The following is a 26,763-nucleotide window of genomic DNA, read 5'->3' on the forward strand; positions in this document are numbered from 1 at the left end:
TTTCCAAGTGTACTCCCACTGGTCTAATTCAATTGCAAAACCAAAGTTTTGAGACCATATGATCACATTTTCTTTAATTACTTCCTCTTATGCACAGATTTTAAGAATACAATTATAAAGTCTTGCTAACAAGGCATCTTTATTCAACATTATTTCCTGTTCTAGATCAGAGTCTGATTTGCCAATACCGGATTGTTTTTATCCATTAGGAAGAGTTTTTTTTTGTCTGTAAAAGAACCATGAAATAATAATAATAAAATAAAATTTTTATTTATATGCCGCCCTTCCTACGATCAGGGCGGCTTACAACAATATAAAAAATATACAATAAAATACACAAAAATACACAATTACATAATAAAATTAAACAAGCAAAAAACCCCATAGCCCAACCTCTTGGCCACGGAAGAGGAGGGAGGCCCACAGGATATTCATTCGGGGAATGCCTGTTGGAATAGGAAGGTTTTAAGATCCTTCCTAAATTGGGCCAGGGTAGTAGACGAGCGGAGCTCTGTGGGCAGCGCGTTCCAAAGGGCTGGGGCAGCTATGGAGAATGTCCTCCGAGTGGTGGAGGCCAACCTAGCCCCAGGCACCTTCAGCAGCTGCTGCCCAGACGTTCTGAGGGTGCGAGGCGGAATGTACGGGGAGAGGCGGTCCTTTAGGTATCCTGGGCCCAAGCCATTTAGGGCTTTATAGGTAATTACCAACACCTTATATTGAGCTCGGAAGCGAATGGGCAGCCAGTGGAGATCTTTTAGAACCGGTGTTATATGGCTGGTCCTGGGAGCACCAGTGACCAGCCGGGCTGCCGTGTTCTGCACCATTTGCAGCTTCCGAGTTTGATATAAGGGTTGCCCCATATAGAGTACGTTGCAGAAATGCAATCTTGAAGTTACCAGAGCATGTACAACCGTTTCTAGGTCCCTCTGGGCCAGGTATGGGCGCAGCTGGCGAATCAGCCGAAGCTGATGACAGGTGCTCTTGACCGTCGCATTCACCTGAGCAGACAGGTGAAGCGACGAATCAAAGAGCACCCCCAGACTGCGCACGGAGTCCTTCACAGGGAGCGTGACCCCGTTCAGGACAGGTGGAATCACCGCCATTCCTGGGCCAGGAGAACCTATCACTAGTACCTCCGTTTTCTCTGGATTCAGCTTGAGTCGGTTTTCCCTCATCCAGCCCATTACTGACTCTAGACAGGCCACGAGAGGAGAGACGCCATCCCCAGTCACTGCATCAGTCGGAGACATAGAGAAAATGATTTGGGTGTCATCAGCGTACTGATAACCCCGCGCCCCATGTCTCCGGATGATCTCTCCCAGCGGTTTCATGTAAATGTTAAATAGCATGGGAGACAGAATGGCCCCTTGAGGGACCCCAGTTCTAAGGGGCCTCTCGTCGGAGCACACGTCTCCCAGCTGCACCATCTGGGAACTCCCGGAGAGGTAGGAGCGGAACCACTGGAGCGCAGTGCCCCCGATTCCCACCTCTGCCAGGCACCCCAGAAAGATCATTACCCTGATCATTAGGATCTTCTCGTGTCTTTTTTCTATAACCAGTTCTATCTACTTGCATTGATTCTTTATAAGCGATCCAATTTGCGTCCTTTTTTGAATCTCTGGTCCCTTCCGACTTTGGTGCCCTTTCATCCTCCATTATAGGTTCCCTGAAGGCCTCCAACTGCCAAGCGCTGAGGCAGAGGGGGCCATTTTGTGTTCTAGCGGCCATTTTGTGCTGCTTGTGACTGTGGGAATAATGTTCCAGAACCTTCTTTGAGGCCTCTTCAGTTGAACTGAGAGGCTCCTCTTTCTCTCCCTGAGGAGAAGGAGGCCAGGCTCCTTGGGCCAAAAGGAAGGACGTGTGTCCCTTTGTGTGTCTTTTGTGTGTCTTTTCTGAGAAGGTTTTCTTACACAGCTCGGCTTCTACTGGGGAATATGGGTTTTAAAAGGGATTAGAAATGGAATGGATACTTTTAATAGAAGCCTTGTTATTATTCGCAAACATCGGGCTTTGGCTTCTAAGAGGAGGCTTGTCCCCCCAAAAAAGCCAAAAGTAGCTCCTTTGGGAGGTTTTAAAAGTCTCCTCAGTTTTCTTATTAAGAGATTTTCAGGCAAGAAGGAAGCTGACCGACTAGACGATTTCATATGACCAAATAAACATAGAAACAAACAAGAACAACAAAAATAAGGATTAGACAGATAAGCAGATTGCTTATTTTTTTAAAGGAAAACCATTATTAGGAAGATAAATACATGACTTTGGTGCTTCTGCCCTTTTACAACCAACTCAGGCTGTATCTGCACTGCACAAATAATCCAGTTCTAAAGTGTGTTAACTCTTCTGTTTCAATCCTATGGAATCCTGGGATTTGTAGTTTGTTGTGGCATCAGAGCTCTCTGACAGAGAAGGCTAAGTGTTCCTGTCAGGGATGATGGGAGTTGTAGCTCTTCACCTCTGGCTCGAACTCACCACCTAGTTACGCACCGGCGCTGACCAGTTTTGGCCAGTGGTTAAAGCTTTGCTCTAAAGCAGCAGAGTTACAGAGAATAGGCTGAAGACCCTGACAAACTCTCCAAGCCTTCTCACTCTTGCTTCCACAGAAGTCTTCCCACTTCTTCAGGATCCTGCTGGCTCTTGTATCTTCACTCAAGACACCAGACAACTCAGTAGTCTTATATAAAAGATCTACTTTATCCTACTATATACAGCTCCAAAACTATCCAATAAAACTCCTCACTACTATCCACTACTACCCACAAAATACATTGGGATTCATAGTCATTATTATAGTCCTTGGATAATACCACCCACTCTTGCCAGTATCCACCCAGTGGGCGTGTACATCCACTCTCATTGGTTCTCTTGTTTCTACCCAGAATTAATAATTTCATCATCTCAGCCTTGACCACTTAACAATTCTCAGGTGTGTTCAATTATCCACTTTGCATTTCTGTCCTTGGCATTTAGGACTTGTTAATTACATTATGTTTTACACCTGTGTGGCTTCTAATTGCTTCTGCTGAGTCACCCTGACTCTCACATACATGTTTTATTTCTTTCACTGTATATCCCATGTTGCATTTTCCTTAACAGTTTTACCAAAATGCACGGAATCCCCCCCCCCCCCCCAAATATTACACGGAATATTCAGTCAAAATCCCTGTAACGTTCCCGTAATGTTAATAATAATAATCATAATCATAATAGGATGTATTTATATATTTATTAATATGGCGGATCTTTTGCAAATAAATGTAACCCTAATTGAATAAAAATAATTGTAACTTATTTCAACTCTCAAAATTACCATTGGACCAAACAAAGAATCTTTCAGTCCTTCTAATACCTTTAAGCTATTTATTTTGACATGAAGGGGGTCCAGGAAGCTTTGTGCCAAATAGAAACGTGTTCGGCTGCAACCACACTGCATAAATAATCCAGTTTGACACCCCTTTAGCTGCCCTGGCTCAGTGCTAGGGAGCCCTGGGAATTGTAGTTTTGTGGGACATTGAGCCTTCTCTATCAGAAAGAGGTCTGGTGCCACAACAAACTACAATTCCCAGGATTCCCTAGCACAGAGCCAAGGCAGTTAAAGCGGTCTCAAACTGGATTATTTCTGCAGTGTGTTTTGGACCTTTGTTATTATAAATGCTCAAGATCCAATCCATACTGCATAAATAATCCAGTTTGAGACTGCTTTAACTGCCCTGGCTCAGTGCTAGGGAACCCTGGGAATTGTAGTTTTCTGAGAAAGAGCTCTGGTGCCACAATAAACTACAATTCCCATGCATATGAGGAAGTACGCTTAAGTCTAGGAAAGCTCATGCTGGCAACTTTTCTTTCGTGCGTCTACAAGGTGCTACAAGATCTATCTCTGTATCATCATCATCACCATTATTATTATCATTATTAAATCCAAATGCAGCTGAAGAAGTGGACTTAAAATGGCAACACTGATGTACTGTAGACTCTTTCTCTGGGGCTGTGATCTGTAAGCGTGGAGGCAATTCCCTTGTCAAACCAGGGGATCCTGGGAATTGTAGTTTGTTGTGACATGTATGTGTATATATATGTGTGTGTGTGTGTGTCTATAAGAGCCTTGTCTCCCGCACGTCTGCCCTGGCTGAGCTTTTCCTGAGGGCGGGGGGGGGGGGGCGGACGACCACTCTCCTCTCTCTGATTGCCTGAAAACTCTCAGTGTGACTCCCAACAGGACTGGTTGCTCTGTAGCCTCGCTCTCAGAGTCAGGGCCACTGGTGCCAATTTCGGGGGTTTGTCCCGGAAATTGGGTTGTTTTTTTTCAGGGCTGGAGCTGAAATGTGCAAAAGTCCCTGAATCTCCACAGAATAGAGCCAGGCACAGAAATCACACGGAAAGCACTCAGAAATCCCAATTTCCGTGTGAAAGTCACAAAATTGGCAACAGTGTACCTCTGTTCAACTGAGGCTTCAGAGAAGGTTCTGGAACATTCTCCACACTCACAAACAGCACACAAAATGGCCATTGGAACACAAAATGGCCTCCAGAACAAAAAATGGCCACCGGAAAACAAAATGGCTGCCAGAAAACAAAATGGCCACTGGAACACAAAATGGCTTCCAAAACACAAAATGTGCCACCGGAAAACAAAATGGCTGCCAGAACACAAAATGGCTGACAGAACACAAAAAGGCTGTCTCTGCCTGAGTGCTTGGCAGTTGACATTTGAGGCCTTCAGGGGAGAGAGAGACTGAGGGAAGGAGGTCCTGGAGGGAAGGGGCCTTGGGAGATATAGGGCCTTCCTGAGATATTTGGGGTTGCTTCCTAACAAAGGGGTTTCTGGACCCATAAAGAATTTGGGGCAAACTGGATCTGAAAGGCAGTAGTAACCTTTTATCTTTCCAATGGGATTTACAGTGTATTTGCTTGATTGGATCTCCCAGCATCCACATGCCCAGAAGGAGGAGGGGTCCTGCCCTGCATTTCATGGGTCTTAGGCTCTGGGAATGTGTGCCTTTGGCCAGTGTCCGTGTGGCTGGGGCTCCAGGGTCCCTCAGTCTCTCCTGCCTTGTTCCATATTAACTGCAGGAGGAGCCTGTGAGGGGGGGCGGGGCCTCCCAGCTCCTCTGCTCCCATTGGCCAGATTAAAGAAGGGGAGGAGCTTCTGTCTCTCTATTTAGCTCTGCGCGCAGAAGAGAGAGACAAGGAGGAAGGGTTGGCTTCACTGCTGTGCTGAGGCCTCCAACTGCCAAGCGCTGAGGTGGAGGTGGCCATTTTGTGCTGCTTGGGACTGTGGGGAATAATGTTCTGGAACCTTCTCTGAGGCTTCAGTTGAACAGAGGCTTCTCTCTCTCTCTCTCTCTCTCTCCTGAGGCTCCAGAGTCAGAAGGAGGCCAGGCTCCTTGGGCCAAAAGGGAGGAAGTGTGTCTCTTTGTGTGTCTTTTGTGTCTCTTTTCTGAGGGGGTTTTCTTATTACAAAGCTCTGCTCCTTCTGGGGAACATGGGTTTTAAAAGGGATCAGAAATGGGGAGGATAGTTTTAATACAAGCCTTATTCTTCTTCTTCACAAACATCGGTCTTTGGCTCCTAAGAGGAGGCTAGTCCCCCAAAAAAGGCCAAAAGTGGCTCCTTTGGGAGGTTTTAAAAGTCTCCCCAGTTTCCTTATTAATAGATTTTCAGGCAAGAAGGAAGGAGGCAGACCAGAATAACTCATATTACCAAGAATGAAACAAACAAACATACAAACAACAACAAGAAGAATATGGATTAGACTGAAATACAAACTACTTTTTTTAAAAAAGGAAAACTATTATTAGGAGGGTAAAAACAAGACATGGGTGCTTCTGCCCTTTTAAAACCGACTCAGGTTGTATCTGCACTGCAGAAATAATCTAGTTCTAAAGTGTGTTAACTCTCCTGGCTCCATCCTATCGAATCCTGGGATTTGTAGTTTGTTGTGGCATGAGAGCTCTCTGGCAGAGAAGGCTAAGTGTCCAAAGGTAAAATCCCAATATTCCATAGCGGTTAAAGCAGTGTCAATGTGCCTTATTTCTATAGTGTGGATGCAACCTTCTTGGGAAAGGGGCTGATGCTGGGGAAAAGCACTGGTGAACACTGGGATGCCCACCTCTGCATCGGCCCAAAAGAGGCTTATGTCACCTGTGTATATCACCAGCAGGATGCTGTTCTCTGTGTCTTTGAGTGCTGCAAGGCTTCTTGCCAAGCGGATCCTAACCCTGGTCCCTTTTCTCAGGAACTTCATCTCGGCTTCCTTGTACACGGCTGTGGGGCCTCTCTTTCTGGAAGTGACCCAAGTGCAGGACTACTAGGAACCCCCTGCGCACCTGATGGCCGACACAGAGGCCAAGCGGAGGGAGTTGCGCTCCAACAGAAAGGGGCCACAGAGGTACAACAACTCTTTGGTGAGTCCCCATCCTGGTTATTAGTCTCATGTGTTTCACTGCTGGGCCAGTTCATGAAAGCAAGTGGAGAACATATTCTCCCAATTTGGCAGAGACAGTCCTGGTAAATCCTCTGTCACCCCACTTTTTCAGGGGCTTTCAAAAATGTCCCGGTTTTGTTCTCCTCCTCCCACTTTCCCCTTTGTCCTCAGCTCACTTCAGTTCCTACAAAATGAGTACCAAGGATTTTGAACCCCATCAACTCAAAAGTGGGGAGAGAAGAGGAAAGAAGGGGGCAGGGAGTCCTTGCTAGGAGTCTGAGGCAAAAGCAAACTGCTGTGCCCTTCCCCGCTTTTGTGATCTTCCTCATAAACATCTTTGGCCATCTTGACCACCTTCTGGTGTTGTTTGTCCACGTGTGTCTTTCTTTTTCCATCTGTGAAATGTTGGGGGATATGGGGGAACATCTCTGGATCTAAGCTGTGGCCCTCAAGCCCACAGCGTTCTCCAGAACTGTTTTTTAAATATGACATTTGCCACTGAAATGGATAAATGCACTATAATTCTTTGGTGGCTAAATGTAGTATATGTTTTGTTATAGTCAATATCTTAATCTATCCTCAATATCCCAGCCATAGCCTAAATTATTTTGTTTACATCTTATCTTTGGTTTATATATTATATATTGTGTATATCGAGCTAGAATAGACCCATTCAATCAACTACTAAACGATTCTTCAACAGATAGGTAAATTCAGCTGATTCAGTGGGTCTATTCTGGTGAGGACCAGAGACAGTTTTGCTTATGTGAAATCACAATACTTGTGAAACTCCGTTTATTCCACACATGGTTGTAAATCCTATGGGATCAATAGGTCTTCTTGCGCTAAAACTAACAGTATGATTCAGGCCCTTATCATGGTAATGAAAATCATTTGATGGTTCAGACTAAATAATAGTGAGTCAAATATGATTGGGGGGGTTATACTTATAAGATGTAGTGATTGTTTGCAGAGGGATTTTGCAGCACCCTTGAGACCAACTGTGTGAAAGATATTGCAGCATTGAACCTGGTCTGTGCCCCTTCCTCTGGCAACAGCCCTCTGACCCTCTCCTCTCACCCCCTCAGAGCTCAGCCCCAGTGGTCAGTGGGACGGAAACGGGTCTTCCCAGCCACAACACATTGCTATGGGCTACATTCCTCTGGCCATGCAAGCAACTGCACAAGACCATTCCTGAGAGGAACAAGAAGGGATAGGAAATGTCCAAGACCCAGGTAGCCCCCTGTCCTTTTGGACTCTCACTCTGTGGGGCTCTTGCTACTGAGATGGCCTCAGGGAAGGCAGAGCACCTGACTTCTAACCTCTGGTGATGGTGGGGCTGGGGTGTCTTTTCCAGGCATTCCTCACCCTCCTCAAGGGCTGCCCCACCTTCGACCAGAGCCAGTAATGCAGCCACCATGGTTCTCCAGCTCTGGCAGAGTTTGTCCTTCAGCCCTCCCTGTTAGCTCACCATTTCCTCCAAAGGAGGCCATACTTGAAGGCCACAGACCCGGTCAGTCCCTTGGAGGGGAGAGAGAGCTGGGGGGCTCTGGAAGAAAATGGAGTGGGGTGAACCCAGGAGGAAATGGATGGGAAACAGGATGATGTGAAAAGACCTTCCTATTGACACCCAGAGAATGTCAGAAACTCAGAGCTTTGCTTCCCAGATTTTATCCTACACAAACACACACACAATTGACATATCCAGCGGGAGCCATGTTGGCCATATAGCAGTATCATCCCAAATCCACAAAACTAGGATATCAGATATGTTATATGGATGTGAATATACCACATTTTAGGCTTCACGGGAGAATGATAAAGAGAAGGCCAATGGATGGGACCTGTACTATTGGAGGTTGCTACCTCCAACAAAGGTTTTAAAATATCTTTTAAATTGGGACAGCATTGGCATGTTTTACCTTATCAACACCTACAAGTTTTCCTGTGTAAAAGCATGGAGCCTGCCTGAGAAATTCAGTTTTCTCTTCCAAACAGAGGGGCTTGTAGCCTCACAAAGGATTCGAGACAAACTGGATTTCAAAGGCAGTAGCTTTTTGCTTGCTAACATTATTTAAAGTTTGTTTCCTGGGATAAATTCTGAAGTAACGAAATAATATTTGGGATGCACCATGTGCTTTCCTTCCCTTTTATTAGTCACTCTCTGGATCAGGGCTATTTTCTATTGCAGGTGACTTTTGCGGATGTGGCGATATATTTCACCGAGGATGAATGGAAACTCTTGACAAAGAAGCAGAGACTTCTGTACAGCGATGTTATGATGGCGAATTATGAGAATGTGGCCTCTGTGGGTAAGGAACTTGACTCCACTGCCCTTCCTGTGAAGACTGAAGGTCCTTTCATACTACATTGTTATGGTGTTATGTTTCTACTTTAGAATTATGGAATCATAGAGTTGGAATAGGCAACAAGGGCCATCCAGTTAAACCCCTGGCCATGCAGGAATACACATTCAAAGCACCCACAACAGATAGTCATCCAGCCTTTGTTTAAAGATCTCCAAAGAAGGAACGCTTTAGAAATAAATCTTAATAATAATAACAATGGCTCAGTACAGATTAGAAGAAAGGGGTGGCCACAGGCTGTCCCTTTCTCCTCCGGATCATTGCCGCAGCAACCTCATGGCCGCAAGAACGATCTGCAGCCAAAAGGAGCTCAGAAATGGAGCTCCTTCCTGTGATGCCACCAAGGCGCCATTTGCACCCTGGGGTGTCACGGTGATATGTCTTATGCGCAGTGCTGTTTGGGCATGTCACACAAGACACATCATGGATGCGTGCACCGTATGGATGGCACTGCATCAAGATTGTGCTGCCCATAAGTATTAGGCTTTGGGAGTGTGCGGTTACTGTGCGCTCCCGAACCCTAAAATCACCGCCGGCATGCCACAATGCACCCATTGTACCAGGCCAATAATAACAATAATGATACTCCACCACGCTCTGAGGGAGTATATTGCACTCTTGAACAGCCCTTACTGTCAGGAAGTTCCTCCTAATATTTAGGTGGCATCTCTTTCCCAGTGGCTTGCATCCACTTTTCCTCTCCTTTTCTCTGGAATAGGAGAAAGGAAGCTTGATCCATCAAGGTGACATCTCTTCAAATAATTGAACAGGGCTATTATATCCGCTCTTAACCTTCTCTTCTCCTGGATAAACATAACCAGCTCCTAAGCCACTTCCCATAGGGCTTTATGCTTTTCAGTTCTTTCACCTTTTTGGTTGCCCTCCTTTGGATACTCTCCAGATTCTCAACATCCTTTTTGAATTGTGGTGCCAAGAACTAGACACAATGTTATTTCAAGTGAGGCCTGACCAAAGCAGAATAGAGTGGCACTATTACTTCTCTTGATCTAGACACTATACTTTTATTGGTAAAGCCTAGGATCATATTGACCTTTTTAGCTGCCTCATGTTCAACTTGTGGTCTACTATGAGTCCTAAACTGCTTTCACACGTAGTTTAATTGTCATAACAACATCCTTTGGAATCTTGGAATTTGTAGTTTGGTGAGGCACTATTGCTCTCCACTTTCTAAGGATTCTAAATATCCCATTCTAAACTGCCAATTCTAGGATTCTGTGGGAAGGAATTATGGAGATAAATGCTTTTCACCCCCAAATGCTCCTCAGCACATCCCTGAGTAGGGCTGTTTAAAAACCGCCCCTTTGGGGTGGCCTGTACCCGCCTCTTTCATCAACAGATCGGGGCCTCAGCTGCCACAGCGGCAGCCCTGAGGCCCCAATCCGCTGCTTTTCCAGGCCGCAGCCTGGAAAGGGTGTCCTTGGGGCTTCAAACCCCAAGGACACCCCAACAGTGGCGGTGAAAGGAGAAAGGGGGCCCTCAGCCCCTTTCTCTTTTCTATCGCTGGCGCAGCTTTCTAAAGGCTGTGCCAGTGACACAAATGAAGGAAGGAGCTCCGAAACGGAGTTCCTTCCTGCGCCGCGGAAAAGGCTCCACAAGCGCCCTTTGGTGACGCCAGGACGTCACGTCCATGCCACTCTGTTTGGAGGCAGCGCGATCGTGACGTCCTAAGGGGCACCACCATCTGCATGTAGAATGGGTGCCAACATTTTGTACCTACTGTGTACATACTAGAGTTGGGGGCATCTGAAAGAGATGCTCCCCGTCAACCCTAGTACACACACAGTACCTACTAGGGTGCCCTTCTGGAAAGGGCCTAAGTCTCCTGCCTTTTTTGGCCCTTCTTCCAGGCTTTTCAGGCTCAGGAGAGTCTTCTTGGGGAAAAGGCCTCCCTTGACCCTACAATAGCTCAGAGAGGGCCCAATAGTGGCAAAATGGCCTCTTTTCCCCCAAAAGGATGCTGTGGGATATTGAGGAGCAAAATAGTATTTCATTTCACCCCCAGACAATACAATGTTAGGTTGCTCCTGAGATCCCCTGTGGGCCAGTGTGACCCCCCCCCCCCCATCCTCAACATTAGCCCATCCCTGTCTTATAGATGCCTTAAGGCTGGCACTTGACCCTCACCAAAATTGGAGTCCAGGTCCCAGCCCCCTTGCTCTTCCTTTCCCAATGACTTATTTGTATATTGATTATCCTGCCTTTCTGAACAAATGGGACTCAGAGTGTCCCTTTTGTGCATCACATGCTGTGGGTGTGTGTGATAGAGAGATGGAGGGAATGGGAAAAACAGAAAGGCAGGAAAGAGATGCTGAAGGAGAAATGGTAAAGCAGTGCGGATGGGCAAGAGGGAACGTTGGAGAGCAGAGGGAGAAAGGGAAGGGGACCAGGCCACTGGGAGCCAGGAGAGGAAGGCAGGAGCAAAGCCAGGATCGCCTAGCTCTGTGTGGACAGGAAGAGACCTCTGAGAAGGGTCAAGAGAGGGGCCTTGAGGATTGGGAGGCAGCCACCAACCTGACAGATTTTAAGAACTGAACTGGTGAGAACCGGCTCAGGCCCTGGTTTTGAGACATATTAAGGGCTTCCATTTAGCAATTATGAACAATGTCTATGAAGAGAGGAAAGGGCAACACAAAAATTCCTTTTTGTCTAATGTTTCTTTTTCCTACCTGAGCTTGCTTAGGCCCTTTTTTACCTGAAATGCTGGAGTCCAGGCAGGACACCTGCAAGTGCTATGCTTTTAGGGGAATTAGATACTTAGCTCAAAGGGGAGATATAGTTTGATTGGGGCAACAGTGACCTCAGGATCCAGCAAAGCTATAGCAGGTCTGCAATCACACAGAACTCCAGAGGCATTTGAAAGGCAAAATGCACACACATGCACACAGAGAATTAGGTAACAAAGGTGGGAGTGGTGAATAAATGTAAGACTTTGCTAATGGTAATATGTTGCCTGGATGGATCTCAATCCCAGTTGCTGAGAATCCGGAATGGGGAGAGAAGTCAATAAATAGCTCCAATGGCAAGTGGGGTTGGAGAGTGTATTGAGGTGCTTAGCCATGTAAACCGACAGAGGATCCTATCGCATGGAATAAAAAAGCCAGCTTAACTTTTCTGAATTGAATTCTGATTCGGGCTGTATCTGGGTCCTATCATATGTAAATCTCCGCTGAATCCACCATCCAAATCCATCCTGGATTCAGCCCAAATCCCCGCAGCATTTCAGAAGCCATGTTATTAATGTTGGAAGCTTCCGCTTAAAAAAGAGGGGGATGGCTGAGCATGCCTCGGACCCAGGCTACATCTGGGATGGATTTGGCCAATAGATTCAGCAGTGATTTACATAAGATTGGACCCGGACATAGCCCGAATTAAAATTCTGTTTGGGAAAGGTACCCTGGCTTTCTTACCCCATGCAATAGGGAGCAGAGTGTCTGCCTGCAACTGGACTGAGGCTGAAGAACAGCCACTAGGAGCAGATATTTATGCTGTAATTGTTGCTTAGTGGCAGAAACTGAGGGTACAAAACGTTTAAATTGCTTTAGAATGTTTCCTGGGTGAGGAAAGAACGGTCTGAAACCAAATTTAATGCAATGAGGGCTTGGTTTAACCTCTCCCCATTTACTGTGACTTCCTTCACTCTGTCCATCACTTCTTCTCTTAAATTAATGAGAAGAATTAAATTAAATTTAATTGAAATTATATTCTGGCCTCAAAAAGAAAAGCCCTCCCTCCGCCCCAACTGTCATCATCAGACCTAGGAGGGAGTGAAAAAGACAGGCCCGGTTTCCATCAGGCCTAACTGTGAATTTTACTGTAACTCACGTCGCTCTGTTTTATTTTACTGTATTGTATTTATTTTTGTATTCTATTTTATTCTCTTTATTTTTATTGTTGTAACCCACCCGGATTCCTTGTGATTGGGCAGGCTATAAAGAAATCATCATCATCATCATTATTATTGGTGCAAGTACCTCAGACAAAAGGGATTAGCACACTGATTCTCAGAGCCTTTTTCTGACTATTTCCTTTCAGTCCCATTCCTTAGCCATAATCCCTTCAACCTCTACAGACATAAATGGATCATGCAGCTAAATCCACTCATTTTCTCAAGGCAGGTTCTCCTACAATCTCTTCTTTGCTACCTCCTATGAGTAGGGATCCATACGTGCAAAAATGCTAAATTCAGGGCATCTGCAGCAGAGTCATGCTCAGGTCACCCACTCCAACTTTACTAATTTTATATCAAATAGGGAAGGGTTAACAGGCGGCTAAATCTGGGGGTAACACATTCCTCTCTTAATTTGGAGAGTCAGTCTTGTCTGTCATTCTTCTTTTTTTTTTCAGAAGAACATGTCAGTCTTGAGAGAGTCCAAACATGTGAGAGGCCACATCAATGCCAGCACTGTGGGAAATGTTTTCCTTCAAAGTCAAACCTAGTGAGACATCAGAGAGTCCACACAGGAGAGAAGCCATACAAATGTCAGCATTGTGGGAAAGGTTTTTCTTTGAAGTCATACCTAGTGACACATCAGAGAGTCCACACAGGAGAGAAGCCATACAAATGCCAGCATTGTGGGAAAGGTTTTTCTTGGAAGCCACACCTACTGAGACATCGGAGTGTCCACACAGGAGAGAAGCCATACAAATGCCAGCATTGTGGGAAAGGTTTCTCTCAGAAGTCCAACCTAGTGAAACATCAGAGAGTCCACACAGGAGAGAAGCCATACAAATGCCAGCATTGTGGGAAAGGTTTCTCTCAGAAGTCAGACCTAGTGATACATCAGAGAGTCCACACAGGAGAGAAGCCATACAAATGTCAGCATTGTGGGAAATGTTTCTCTTCGAAGTCATACATAATGATACATCAGAGAGTCCACACAGGAGAGAAGCCAAACAAATGCCAGCATTGTGGCAAGTGTTTTTCTTTGAAATCAGCCCTAGTGAGACATCAGAAAGTCCACACAGGAGAGAAGCCATACAAATGCCAGCATTGTGGGAAAGGTTTCTCTCAGAAGTCATACATAATGATACATCAGAGAGTCCACACAGGAGAGAAGCCATACAAATGTCAGCATTGTGGGAAATGTTTCTCTTCGAAGTCATACATAATGATACATCAGAGAGTCCATGCAGGAGAGAAACCACATAAATGCCAGCAGTGAACTAACACTGTTTTTGTTAAGAAGTATTACAAGAAAAATATTTTCAATGCATTGGTGATAAAAGCCCTTCTGATTTGGTTTGTAAGGGTTTTCTGTTCATAAAATTATTGATTTTTGTATGTTGTTGTTGTTGTTGTTGTTGTTTTATAGAATTCTAGAATAAGAATGGACCACAGGACCCATGTAGTCCAACCCCCGACACACAGGATGACAAAGCATGGATTTATAGGATTCTGGCTCTGTAAGGCACCACAAGCGCCATCTAGTCCAAGCCCCTGCCATACAGGAAGACATAGCAAGGTGGGTAGGTGTGTTATGTGTTATTGTGACAGAATTAGAAGATGAAGTATGAGATGAAGGATCTGGCACAGAGAAGCAAGAAAAGCTCAAACTGCTGAGTCGAAAAGGAATGTGCAAAAGATAAAGACACCGTAATGCAAAGACATGAAAACGAATGTACTAAAAGAAGAATGGACTGTGTATAACACAACTTGATGTAAAGAGCACCAGAAGAAGAACGGAATGGGAACAAGAAGTCACTCATCAGGAAAAATGATGCACATATTGAAAAGCATAAAGGAATATTCAAAACCATGGTGCTAGTGTGCCAAAATCAGCTGGAACTGGCACCCATTGCTCCTTCAGGAAACTGACCAACCTCTGGGAAGATTTGTGTGCATAAGCATTGTATGAATGTGTGCATGATTTGAGGCCTCTTGATATGTAATATATTAGAATGAATGTCCCTAATGTTAGAATAAATGTTACATACAAAGTGTTTGAACCCAGATCTGGTCTCTTATGTGTCTGATTAAAAGTTTTATAGTCCAAATCTGTATTTACTCACCACTCTGGATGTAAAGAAGAACACCTAGATTGGTGACAGGTGTGTGATCTCTCATTTCACCTTATGGAGCTTCTGCACTGATTCCTGAAAGCGGAAAGGGAACTAACCAAGCAGTGGGGACACACTTCCTTTGTTAACCCAATACAATTCCACTATAAGAGACAGACTTTGGAGTTCTGGGCCACTGCTAACCGCAAGGTTTGGTTTAAAATATGGGGGCTGGGTCATCTCCTGCAGCCTCTGGTTCCGTTGGAGGCAGGGCCTCTTCTCCAGCATCACCTGGAACAACGGACCAGAACAATGGACAACAACAGATGGATGTGGCATGTGTGTTTGCGCATATACATATATGGATATATGTGTATATATATGTGTGTGTGGAGGCATCTCTATCTAAGTGTACTCAGACTTTTACTTTTAAGAGCCTACACACACACACACACACACGACACACACACATAAAGGGAATGTTTAAAGTCTATAAATCTTGCATACAATACCCATAGATACATCTCTACATACCCATAGATACCTGTCTGAACGTGTGCGCACACGTGTGTGTGTGTGTGTGTGTGTGTGTATAAATCAGGCCCTGATTGGCTGGAATACCTGTTGCTCCCACCATCCCTGGCCCTGATTCGCTGGCATCCCTGTCCCTCTCACCATCCTTGGCAATTTTGAGTTCTGGCAGCCATTTTGTGCTTCTTGTGACTGTGGGGAATAATGTTCCAGAACCTTCTCTGAGGCCTCAGTTGAACAGAGGCTTCTCTTTCTCTTCTGAGGCTCCAGAGAGAGAAGGAGGCCAGGCTCCTTGGGCCAAAAGGAAGGAAGTGTGTCTTTTGTGTCTCTTTTCTGAGAGGGTTTTCTTATTACACAGCTCTGCTCTTTCTGGGGAACATGGGTTTTAAAAGGGATCAGAAATGGGGAGGATATTTTTAATATAAGTGTTATTATTATTCTTCACAAACATGGGGCTTTGGCTTCTAAGAGGAGGCTAGTCCCCCAAAAAAGGCCAAAAGTGGCTCCTTTGGGAGGTTTTAAAAGTCTCCCCAGTTTCCTTATTAATAGATTTTTATGCAAGAAGGAAGGAGACAGACCAGAATAAATCATTTTACTAAGAATGAAACAAACAAACAAACATAGAAACAAACAAGAACAACAAAAATAATGATTAGAGACTAAAACAAAAGACTTATTTTTTTAAAGGAAAACCATTATTAGGAGGGTAAAAACAAGACATTTGAGAGAAAAAAGGAGAGAAGCCATACAAATGCCAGCATTGTGGGAAATGCTTTTCTACGAAGTCATATCTATTGACATATAATGCAGTCCACACATGAGAGAAGCCACACAAATCCCAGTACTGAACTAATATTATTTTTGTCAATAAGGAATACAAAAATTATATTTTCAATCCAGTGGTGCTAAGAAAAGGCCCTTGTGATTTTGCTTATACAGTTTGTCTGTCCATATGACTGTTTATGTTTTAAGGTTGTATTTTGTTAAGTTTAGGTTTTCACTGCTGATAGTATATGTAGATAATTACTTTGTGTTGTAAATTTGGCTGTGGATTGTGGGTCATGGTATAAGTTAGGTAGATGGGAGACTGGGATTTGTTGCAGCTGGTTAGAATAGTTTTGGGAATGGTAGGTTTTGGAAATTGTGGGGTGTTGGCTGACGAAAGTTGGGGGCAGGTATTAACAGAAAGGGTTAGTTTGTGGTAATGGCAAAGGGGCCTTGTTACCTGTGGAGCATAGACTGTGGGAATTGGAGGTGGGGCTATATTTGGAGGAGGGTGATATTTAAGGTTTGGGGGTTTTAATATATTGTTTGGATTGGAGTGAGCAGTTCTGGCTTAAACACTGAATTTCTATGTGTTCTCAATAAAGTTCTTTGCTGTTTCAACACACTGGACTCTTTCATGCACAGAAGTTCTGAATTTGCCCAAAACTGACCCTTTCTTCTCTCCTCAGTCCTCAGCCATAAGAACAGCAGAGGCAAACACACACACACACAGACAAATATACAGGATACACAGAGAGAGCTTTATTTCTAAACTAGAGCCTTCCTTTCCTGCCTTTCCCTCCTGAGTCCAGCTCTTCATCTTGGGCTCCATTGGGGTTTCCTTAAAGGAAGAAATGAGGGAAGGAAGGTGAGGCTGCTGAACCCCCGGCACATACCTTCCTTTCCTGCAAAGGCTTCCAGCAGAATAAACAGCAGTATCAGCAGCAGCAGCATCTAGGCCCAGGCAATCCCTGCGCATGCTGAGGAGAGGTCTTTGGGGGCATCTATGTATGCACACTCTCAGCCCCCGAAGCCATTGCTGGCATCATAGTATGTTCTGGGGGAAGGAGGGAAGTGGGGAGAGCCCTGGTTCATTCAGAGGAATGGCTGGAGAGTCTTCTGGGGGGCCTTTGGGGGCTTATAGAAAGAAAGGAAGCCCCTCTTCTCCCCCCAAAGTAAGGCAGAGGTCCTGCCAGGCCTCCTGTCCCTCTTTCCTTCCCTGCCTCCTCCTCGGGGGATTCCTTGGGTCCCAGGAACTTGGGGGGTTATTATGAGAAGAGAGGGCAGGGGGGACCCTTGGAGAGAGGCATGGCCATGGAGGGGAGGGGGATCCAAAGGTAATGTAATGTAATAAAGTTTATTCGGTCATTGACCAGCAAAATCCAAAGGTAAAAAGGGCTTGGAGGAGCCCCTTCCCTCCTGGATAGTGGGTCAGAGAAGAGACCCTCCCTTCTGATGCCTCATTTGGAGAAGAGTATTGTGCCAAATAGAAAGTATCACACAGGATAGGGTTCAATAGGATTGGAAACAACATTTTTCGGGGGGGGGGGTCCTCTGGAGTCCTAGGGGGAGGGAAGGGCCAAAATCTAGGCCAAAGCCAAGCGGAGGGAGACGGAAGGACCTCAAAACTCTGGTAATCCCCTGGAAACCTGGGAACTAGGCTTAGAGGCCCACAGGATCTGGATTGGGCAACCTCCCTCACATACTTACCTTTTCCTTCACAACAACCCTGCAGAGGAGGACCAACAGAGAGAACCACAGCCACAGAAATATTGTCCCCCCATCCTGGTTCTGGGAGCATACTGAAATGGTCTTGGACCCCCTTGAAGGGATGTAATAATAATAATAATAATAATAATAATTTATATTCTGCCTTTTCTCAAATGGATCAAAGCATATTACAGTAATAAAATAACATACAATTTAAGAAATACTATTACAAACCCCAACTCCCAAAACTCCTCATAGTTATAAAAACATTAAAAAGCTATTAAACTGCAATAAAATTTAAAACATTCCAAACACAATACAATAAAAAAGGTTTTTCAGGCAAGAAATGGGTCATTTTCTGAAGGTGAGAGGGGAGGGCAGGAACGATAGATAACAATTTCCATCACACTAACGATGGCAAAGGTAAGGGTCATGGGGAGGGAGAGGCAAGTGAATAGATCTAATCTAGTCTGGAAAGAGATCCATCTTAATAGCCTTCTTAAAGACTTCCAAGGTGTTAATAGGACGGATCTCATCCGGCAGGTTGTTCCAGATTGAACCAACACCTTGTATCTTGCCCGGAAATTGATGGGCAGCCAATGGAGAGATTTAAGAACCGGTCTAACGTGGGCAGTTCTAGAAGTGGCCGTAACCAACCTGTCTGCCATATTCTGTACCAACTGAAGTTTCCAAACTTGGCACAAGGGTAGCCCCATGTAGAGTGCGTTACAGAAGTCTAGCCGAGAGGTGACCAGCGCATGTGCAACTGTTTCAAGGTCTCCCTGCTCCCCGCCCCATGTCTCCGGATGATCTCACCTAACAGCTTCATGTAAATGTTGAATAGCATTGGGGACAGAATCGCGCCTTCAGGGATGCTTAACTTGAGCTCCTACTTGGACAAACAGCTGTCCTGAAGTGACAGATGTAGGTCTAGAGCCACTGGAAAGCAGTGCCCCCAATTCCCAACTCTCCCAGGCGTTCCAGAAGGATACCGTGGTCAATGGTATTGAAGACCGCTGAGAGGTCCAAGAGCAGCAGCAGGTCCCACTTCCGCTTTTCAAAGAGCTTTTGATGCCCAGATGGAGATCATCGACTAAGGCGACCATGGCTGTCTCAATTCCACAACCTGCCTTAAATCCAGTTTGAAATGGATCTAGAAAATCTGTTTCTTCCAAGTAGGGATTGGAGAAACCCATGTTTTTCTTCTCGTTCATTGAGAACTTGAAGAGAATTTCTTTAAAAAATATTCGTTCCACAAAACCCCCTTTCAAAAGGTGATTTCTTCTCTCCCTTCCAGCAGCTAGCGAAATATTTTTCACAGATTTCTCGAATGACAATAAAAGACAACTCGAATAATTACGCTAATTACTTTGCATTTCAAACTCAATTGCCATGTCAAAAGGAAGTTTGGCGGATGTTTAAAGAACATTCCTATGCTTAAAAAAACCTGAAGGCACACACACAAAAGGGGGGAAAAAGCCCAGTCTCAATAAATAAACTGTGATTGAAGCCCCAACAAGAAATGGTAGAGTTGAGGGGACCTAGGATTTGGAGTTGAGAGCAAGTGACTTGCCCAAGATCAGCCAATGAATTTCTATGGTGAACTGGGAGAATGAAGATCTACTGAACTTTTCCCCTTCCCCACTGCCATTCCCTTCTCCTTTTGTCTCCTTCATGAATGAATGCTGATGGTTCTGGCCTTTGGTTTTGTTTCATTTCAAGAAAGACTCTTTAAATAATAAAGTTACATTTTATTTATTTATTTATTTATTCTATGATTGGTTTGCTTTTGGGCAAGGATGGTTCAGAATGTCCCTGAGGCTGAGACAATATGACTTACCCAGGGAAACCTCTGCATTTACCTGGCTGAGCTGGGATTAGCACAATAATAATAATAATAATAATAATTTATGCCCAGCTCTTCAGCCAAAGGGCTATCAGAGCAGCTTACAAATTGTTAGACATTTCCCTGCCCTCAGGCTTCCAGTCTAAAGAGACAAGAGACAAAAGGAGAAGGGAATGGCAGTGGGGAAGGGGAAAAGTTCAGTAGATCTTCATTCTCCCAGTTCACCCTAGAAATTCACTGGCTGACCTTGGGCAAGTCACATGCTCTCAGCTTCAACTCCAACTCTGCACCTCTCCCATGGTGATGCTAAGGTCATGCAATAATAATAATAATAATAATAATAGGCAAGAAGAGTGCAGAATATCCATGAATGAGAGAGTGTGACTTACCCAATGTCACCCTGTGGATTTACATGGCTGAGCTGGGATCAGGACTCTAGCCTCCCAGTTCACCATAGAAATTCACTGGCTGACCTTGGGCAAGTCACATGCTCTCAGCTTCAACTCCAACACCTAGGTATTCCTTCATGGTAGAAGGGGGGGGGTTGGATGACCTCTTGGAATCCCTTCGAATGCAAGGTTTTATCCATCATGGCAGAATTCCTGCCATTGCACCCCACCCTGCCCCTTCTTCTCTTTTGTGATGGTCACACTCTCTCAGCCTCAGAGGCAGGGCATGACTAACTCTGCACTTCTCCCATGGTGATGCTAAGGTCATGCAATAATAATAATAATAATAATAATTGGCAAGGAGAGTGCACATTCTCTCAGCCTCAGAGGCAAGGCATGACAAACCTCTCTCCAGCTCTCTCAAGGTGATGCTAAGGCAAACCTACTTTTATTTTGCATTTTATATATTTTATATTTTGCATTTGGCAAAGGGAGTTCAAAATATCCACGAATAAGAGTGTGTGATGCATCCAAAAAGAGCATGGCATAAAGGGTAGAATGTCTTATCTACCACCAACACACAAAATGCCTCCCCTTTTGTTCTCTTTTGTTTTTCAAAGTAAAGCTGTGAGTGAGCAAAGATGGGGGGGAATCACCCTAACAAAGGAAATAGCCGCTGGTAAAACCCAGGATGAATGGTAGCTTTTCTTACGCAAAATACCCAAATCCTGTAGGTCGAATTTGTCAGCTGAAAGTTTCTTCTCTTCTCTTCATTTGGAAATGATTAAAAATCAAAATTCTTACTCATGATCGAGAAGTGATCAGAATTTCTTCTCTATAAAATGCTTTTGAAATTTTCGAATTAGACATATTTCTACTAATTTTCGAATTTTGGAGAATATTCTTTACATCCCTACTTCCAAGACTGCTTTAAGTTGAATGGCAACTGCCCTCTTGATTACCTTGCCTAAGAATGGTAAGAGCCAAACTGGCCTGTAATTGTTTCTGTCCAGGGGGTCAAGGGGAGGCTTTTTTAGAAGTGGTTTAACCACCGCCTCTTTGAAGCAAGATGGAAGACAGCCTTCCCTGAAAGATGCATTAGTTATATGTTTAGCAGCATCTTGATGGTATCTCCCCCCTGGACGGCCAGCCAAGATGGGCAAGGATCGAGAGAGCAAGTCGTCTTTTTCATACTCCGAAGGAGCTTGTCCACATCCTCTGTACTAACTGACTCAAATTGATAGAGAAGAACAGTATAGGCGGAGGCTCTGGATACCTCTCCTGTCGCCTCTGTCATAAGGCCATCATCCAAATCGGCTCTTATCTGAGAGATTATTAAAAGCATCACAGCAGGATTTTGTAGGTTCCAATAAAGAGTTCTAATAAAGGGGGGCATTGAGTCAAGTCCCTTTCCACCCTGAATAGCTCTGCTGGACATGACTTTGCAAGAGATGCAGAGCAGAAGGACTTCTTAGCTGCATTTTATCAGGTATTAGTCAATATTTCTGCCAGCGGCATTCTAGCCGTTGTCCTGCCCTCTTCATTATTTTGAGATCATAAGTATTCTTAAGTATAAAAAAAATAAAACAAAATTTAAAAAATAAATAAACGCCTAATGCTTTCAACAGTATCCTCTTATATCTATGCAGATAACTTTAATGCTTATCAGTTATCTCTGTAATCTTAAGTCCCTCGTCTATTTACTCACTTGACCAGTAACTGCGTAGTATTTTCTCTAGTTCCTTTCACAAGTTTGTTGTTCCAAATAAGCCTGCACCGGATACCAATCCTCCCTGAATTTATCTAGTGAACCAGATCTGATCAGACAAGTAAGTTTATCATTCTCCATTCAATTGTAAGGTTTCTCTTCCCAATCTGAAATACCTGGTATGTCTACTCTTTCCATCTTCTCGCGTATACCAGTCTGGCAGCAGAGATCCAATAAAACAAAATCCTTCCAAATTCATTTCTTTACTAAGTATTCCAAGTAGGACTATCTTAGGATGTTTCAGTGTTTTTATTTGAAGGATCTCTGACATAGCTGCCTGTATTTCCCCCAGAATTGTGTGGCCTTCCAGCCGTTCCACCAGATGTGTCTCATGGAGCCTCTTCCTTCCCCACATTTCCAGCATCTGTCGCTTGTGTCCTTATACATATGGGCTGTTCTGATGGGGGTCAGGTACCACCTGAACTCATCTTAAAATATTGTTCCTTCAGATCCATAGGGAACCTATGTTTGAGCCTTTTTGGCCAATTTCCCTCCCATTCCTCTAGTAAAATGTTTTCCCCGCAGTCCTTCGCCCATTTTGCCATACAGTCTTTAACAGTCTCTGATTTTGTGTCTAATTTAAGTAGTTCTTTATATAACTTGGAAATAATCTTATCTCCATTTCCCAGTAATATCTTTTCTGATTCTGTTTCTGATTCTAACCCAGATAGGCCTTCTGTCTTCTTCTCTAAACTTAACTTTTCAGAAGGTTGTCTATAAATATGCCGCTGATACCTGAGACCTTGTGATACCCATCGTTAGGGGATTTCATAATAAGGTCACCTCATTCCTCTTCTCTTAGTAATACCTTATACGTTACCCATCTTCCTTTCACAGCCTCTTCTCTTTGATAAAACGCCTCATTGGTAAAGACCCATAATGGGATCTTCCTATTAATATGGTTTTTACATTTCTGCCAGACCCTAAACAATGTTCTTCTGACAAAATGGTTTAGAAATTCTTTGTTGGCTTTCACCTCGTTGTAAAACATATATGCATGCCAACCAAAGCAATCATCCATTCCTTCTAATTGTAAAGGTTTTCTGTTTTTAGAGTAATCCATTCCCTAAGCCATTGTAGATTTGTAACGATGGCAAACCCAAACCTCCTCTTTGCGTGTTATCATCTATTAGAGATTTAAATCTGATTCTAGGTCTTTTCCTGCCCAAATGGATTTCTGCAGGTCCTTCTGCCGTTCTAAAAATGGTTTGTCATTAAGAAGGATAGGTATAGTCTGAAATGAACATAGTAATTTAGGCAGTACATTTATTTTAACTGCCGCGATCCTACCCAAGAGGGACAGGTTGAGTTTAGCCCATCTATTGAGACCTTATTTGATATCAACCCGTATTTTCTTATAGTTGTTTTTAAAGAGGTCTCGGTTTTTAGAGGTGAACTCAACACCTAGATATTTGACCCTATTTTCTACTTTAAAGCCAGTCACCTCTTGTAGATTTTCCTGATCGTTCTTTTGTTAAATTAATTGGTAAAATGTTTGTCTTATCCCTGTTAATCCGGAAACCTGAATGCTGTCCATATTCCTTTAATTTATAAAGCAGGGGATTAACACTTTCTATTGGGTCAGATAAGTATATCACCACGTCGTCCGCGTATAGTTTAAGTTTGTGCTCTTCCTGTTTTATTTCCAGGCCTTTGGTCTTCTTATCTTCTTTAATGCTAGGACTCAGAGTCTCTAAAGGGGCTATAAATAAGAAAGGTGAGAGGGGTATCTCTCATTACAGGTAACGCCTTCGCTTTCCCCCATTAATAATAAGTCTCGCTACTTGTTTTCTATAGACTGCATCTATCCAGATGATAAAGTTATCTCCTAGAACCATTTTTCTTAAGGTTTCCAGCATGAAGTTCCAATTAACTTCATCGAACGCCTTTTCGGCCTCAAGAAAAATCATAGCTGCTTTTTAATCTATTTTCTTCTCATAGAAGTCTATAATATCTAGTAAATTCCTCATGTTGTTTCTAAGGTGCCTTTTTGGGAGGAAGCCCATTTGGTCTCCGTTTATGATATTTTGTAGGATTTTTAAAGATCTTTCTGCTAAGACCATTGCGAAGATTTTATAATCACATAGCAGACCCTTCGACAGCCTTACAAGCTGCATGGGACAGATTGGACCAGAGATATGGAAGTGCAGCTCAGATTGAGACCTCTCTTTTATGTAGATTAAAGGACTTCCCTCAGCTCACAATGAGAGACAGCAAGAAGTTGTGGGACCTTTTAGATCTTTTACAAGAGCTACATATTTTCTCTGATGCATCCACTAAAGCCATAGCTGCAGTGGCCTATTTGAGAATAACTGAAGACAGAGAAGTCCACCTGGGTTTCCTATTAGGAAAATCAAAATTAGCACCAACCAAAGGACATACTATACCTCGGCTAGAGCTTTGCGCAGCTGTCTTATCAGTCCAAATCTACGAACTAATTCAAAGGAAACTTGATTTAGAAATTCATCAAACTATTTTCCATACAGACAGCAAAGTAGTTTTAGGCTACATCCACAATGAGCATCGCCGGTTCCACATATATGTCAGCAACAGGGTAGAGCGTATAAGAAAATATTCTAACCCTGAACAGTGGAGATATATACCCACAGACCTCAATCCTGCTGACCAGGGATCCAGAGCCATTCCAGCAGGCAAACTTAAAGATTCAACCTGGCTACACGGTCCTTCATTTTTGCTAGACCCAGACTATATAAGTTCCACAACAGAAACTTATGAGTTGCAAGATCCAGAAACAGATAAAGAAGTTAGACCCTCTATAACAGTCTTGGCATCAAACATCCCCAAGGCGAAGACACTGGGTTCGCATCGATTCTCTAGATTTTCATCATGGACCCATCTGATCACAGGTCTAGCAAGACTTATTCATTTCCTATGTTTTTGTGATAAGGAAGCTAAATCTGTTGAAGACAGAGAGAAGGCAGGGTTAATAGTTTTCCAGACTGTACAAGCCGAAAACTACCAGGAAGAAATAACTTACGCAAAACAAGGAAGACCAATGCCTAAAACCAGTTCTATACGATCTTTAAGTCCTACCTTTAAAGACAACAGTTTACTCAGAGTAGAGGGCCGACTGTCTAAAGCTGAAATAGAAAATCCTGAGAAGTATCCCATCATACTTCCTGCTAAGCATCATGTGTCAATTCTACTTGTTCAGCATTATCACAAAAGAAAACAACATCAAGGCAGACATTTCACAGAAGGAGCGGTGCAAGAAGCCGGTTTCTGGATAGTCGGTTTAAAAAGGTTAGTCAACAAAGTTATACGGCATTGTGTGACTTGCAAAAAACAGAGAGGAAAGTGCAGTCATCAGAAAATGGCTGACTTGCCTCAGGATAGGTTAAATATGGGGCCGCCATTCACTAACATAGGCATAGATGTTTTTGGTCCATGGACAATTTCTACTCATAAAACCAGAGGTAGGCAGTAATATTTACATGCCTATCCATTAGGGCAGTTCATATTGAATTAATTGAATCTATGGACACATCATCTTTCATTAATGCTCTACGAAGGTTTTTTGCTTTAAGAGGTCCAGCTAAAATCATCCGTTCAGACCGTGGAACTAATTTTCAAGGTGCTTGTAAAGAATTGAAATGGCCAGCAAAGACTGTTACTGATCCAGATTTACAAGAATTTCTGAAAAAAGAAAAGTGTGTATGGTTATTCAATCCTCCACATGCTTCTCATATGGGTGGAGCATGGGAGCGTATGATAGGCATTTCTAGAAGAATTTTAAACTCATTGCTGTCAAAGGTGAGCTTCCTAACACGTGAAGTATTGGTCACACTTATGGCAGAAGTATCTTCCATCATCAACAGCCGCCCACTTGTGCCAGTGTCTACAGACGCAGAAAATCCATTTGTACTGTCACCAGCCACACTGCTTACATTCAAAACTGCAGAATGGACAGATCCCGCAAGAGTATCAGATCTCCAAGGGGTTTATAAGAATCATTGGAAGCAGAGTCAAGTACTAGCCAATGCTTTCTGGAAAAGATGGCGTCAAGAATACCTACCACTCTTACAAAAGCGGACAAAATGGTTGGACACCCAGCCCAATTTAAAAACTGGAGACGTTGTACTGCTAAAAGAAAAAGAAGTTCCAAGGAATAGCTGGCCACTCGGAGTCATCGAGAAAGCAATCCCAAGCGACGATGGAAAAGTTCGCAAAGTTAAAGTTAAAACAGCCAATGAAACAGGCAGAAAGACATTTGATAGACCAATATCAGACCTGGTCTTTCTTTGCAATGACCATGTTATTTAGAGACTTGGACTTTCATATGTGTTTATTGAAATGTAAAGCATACCTGTGTTAGTATTCAAAATTAATATAAAGTTATATGGAAAACTCATTAAGAGTTTTGGTGGGGAGTGTCATGCCTCCAGAGCATCTTTGATGTTTTTGAGACATATATTTAGTTAAGATTATATTAGGTTTTCTATGTATTAGTTTAAGAGAGGAAATACAGGTCTACAGCTTTAAGAAAGACAAGGGTTGTGGGAAATCCCAGGGTCTTATGCTGTCTCCCTCTAGTTAGTTTCAGTGTGTAGTGAGATTTCAGCCAAGTCAGACCTGGAGAGAGTATTTTCCTTTGACAAAAAGATAAGTCCACAAAGGAAGAAAGATAGTCCTCAAAGAAAGATAGAATACATCAAGAAGAGAGCAAGGTATTTAGAAAGGACTATAGTAAGAAAAAGAAGAAATCAGTTTTGTGTTATTTGTGTTATATCCAGTAAAGCTTTTAAAAACTTAAGAAATTTGTGGACAAGTCTTTTGCTCTGGCTGTGATCCCAAGAGCCAGAGGCCTTACTACACCCAAAGTCCATAGCATCGCTCTTGGGACAAAACACTTGTGATTATTTGTATTTGTCAAGTCTTTTAATTGTATCTATGTTATTGTTGTTGGTCCTATATGGTATTTTCTTTAG

General features: G+C 43.6%; 1 protein-coding gene across 1 annotated transcript in view; it reads left to right on the forward strand.

Moving 5' to 3' along the window:
- LOC149275543 (zinc finger protein 557-like) overlaps positions 1-26,763 on the forward strand; it is a 60,873-nt gene that overhangs the window by 24,457 nt on the left and 9,653 nt on the right. The window contains exons 2-4 of the mRNA XM_089504610.1: positions 6,233-6,401; positions 8,613-8,733; positions 13,153-13,287. Of these exons, the coding sequence (XP_089360736.1) occupies positions 6,327-6,401; positions 8,613-8,733; positions 13,153-13,287 (331 nt within the window). The 5' untranslated portion in view covers positions 6,233-6,326. The remainder of the gene's footprint in view (positions 1-6,232; positions 6,402-8,612; positions 8,734-13,152; positions 13,288-26,763) is intronic.

The sequence above is a fragment of the Sceloporus occidentalis genome, unplaced genomic scaffold (genome assembly GCF_023333645.1).
Source record: "Sceloporus occidentalis isolate IW3139 unplaced genomic scaffold, rSceOcc1.0.p SCAF_281, whole genome shotgun sequence".
Classification (NCBI taxonomy): domain Eukaryota; kingdom Metazoa; phylum Chordata; class Lepidosauria; order Squamata; family Phrynosomatidae; genus Sceloporus; species Sceloporus occidentalis.